Source organism: Oxyura jamaicensis, assembly GCF_011077185.1.
Source record: "Oxyura jamaicensis isolate SHBP4307 breed ruddy duck chromosome 26 unlocalized genomic scaffold, BPBGC_Ojam_1.0 oxy26_random_OJ85527, whole genome shotgun sequence".
Classification (NCBI taxonomy): Eukaryota; Metazoa; Chordata; class Aves; order Anseriformes; family Anatidae; genus Oxyura; species Oxyura jamaicensis.
Window position 1 is genome coordinate 1 of NW_023304755.1, and position 1,801 is coordinate 1,801.

At 49.5% G+C, this 1,801-nt stretch overlaps 1 protein-coding gene across 1 annotated transcript; it reads right to left on the bottom strand.

Moving 5' to 3' along the window:
• Positions 1-4: 4 nt before the first annotated feature.
• Positions 5-1,795, bottom strand: LOC118158354 (acidic mammalian chitinase-like; the record flags this gene model as incomplete). Its single annotated transcript, XM_035313001.1, has 5 exons — positions 1,634-1,795; positions 1,382-1,506; positions 937-1,060; positions 622-807; positions 5-82 (listed from the first exon to the last, which is right to left on the bottom strand). Coding segments are annotated over exons 1-5 (669 nt in total), but the record flags the coding sequence as incomplete, so codon positions are not given.
• Between the last annotated feature and the right edge of the window lie 6 nt (positions 1,796-1,801).

Here is a 1,801-nt window from a genome sequence, read left to right on the forward strand (position 1 = left end):
ATTCATTGCCCTTGTAGGCATAGGGCACGTCCTGGGGGGCATCCCAAACTTGTGTGGCTCCAGAATTCAACAGAGTGCAGATCTGGGGAGAAGGGCCAAGAGAAGGAATTTTGCTGAGTACCATGCATAAATGGGCTATGCCATTTCTTTGAAATTAGTTTTTAGTATTGTGCAGCTAATTTGGTCCCTACAGATAATTACATCTTTCTTAGACTCTTTTAAATGAGCTTAAGAATTTCCATGGCTTACTTGGGCACATTAGACATACTTCTTTGAAAAGACCAAGTATAACACTCCCCGCTGCACTCCTTGCCTTGTGGACAATACCAATAATACGAGTCGTTTCACTTACTGACATTTCCAAGTACTGCAGGAATCACATTTATATTTTGGAAGGGCCTGTTCACCTGTTTCAAACCCTCCCTGTTAAACTGTGTGGTGACATGCATTGTATGAGCAACATATTTATTTTGAGGCACTGATTCTACCTACTGGTCCAATCAGCTTCTCTTCTGCATTTCTATGGCCAACTTTCTGTGTGCAGTAGACATTTAGAAAGTTACACGGGTCTCTTCTGTGAAATTGTTTGAAAAAATATCACAAATGTGATGTTACACACACCTCATAGTAAGCCAGTGTCCCAGCCTCCTGTGTGTAAGGTCCAGCAGGCCCGGGTCCCGATGCTGGTGCACCAAGACCATTGTTAGAAGGGTTTTGCAGTCTGAAGGTGTTTCCATAGGTGGGGAATCCAACAACTAACTTCTCGGCTGGGGCACCATTGCTCTTCCAGTAGTTCATAGCGTAATCCTACAGAAAAGCATTGCAGTTCAAGCCTGTGCCAGGATTTGTAGGCAGGAGGGTGAATTCTTAAAATTATCATCACTGGTCTGATCACAGGCACGACATTTCTGACACAGGCTCCTCAACTATACTTACAACGTTGAAATAGATATTGCCATCAGTGTCACCTGGGCCTTTGTAGAGAGGGCTGTTCTCCCCTGTTTGTGCATCCCATGAACCGTGGAAATCATAAGTCATCACGTTGAAGTAGTCCAGGTACCTGTGGAGAACGTTGCATGTGTCTTTGTCCTGGCCAGTTCATTCACCCAGACCGGGAGGTTCCTTTAGTCCTGGCCACTGATGCCCCAACATCCCTGGCTGTGCCCCCACTTTCTGCAGATCACATTTCTCCAAGGCCTCTTTGGGACAAGCCTTGTAAGGGTGGGGACGAGTCTCTCCTCCTGCATAAAGCGTGGGGGCTCTGCAGGGTTGGTTTCTGGCAGCTAATGTCAGAGGGTCCCATAACTGCTGGAAGGGAGAGCACTGGAAGGAATGGCCTGAGGGAGGTCACAGAAGGTGTATGTGGGGGCTTGCTACTCACTTGCCGAGCTCAGCGATCTCGTAGCCAGACTGAATGTTGGAAAGTCCTGCAGCAACAGCAGCGGTGATCATGAGACGGGGCTTGTTAACCTGCCTGGCTTCCTGCTCGAAGGCAGCCAGCATTTCCTGGGGGATGCCAAGGAACAGGGCTCAGCGTGGGCTCTTGGAGCCCCCCAGGGCTCCTCTGGTCTGAGCTGTGCAGAGCAGAGGCCTTGAGCAACCCCTTTGTCTCAACCCCTTTTTCTCCCCCTACCTTCACCAGGACGGTGAAGAGACCCTTGTCCTGAGCCGGGCTGCCCCTGGAGCCAGGGTACTCCCAGTCAAGGTCCAGCCCATCAAACTGGTACTGGCGGAGGAATTTGATGACAGACTTGATGAAGGTCTGGCGGTTCTCTGGAGTGGAAACCATCGTGGAGAACCT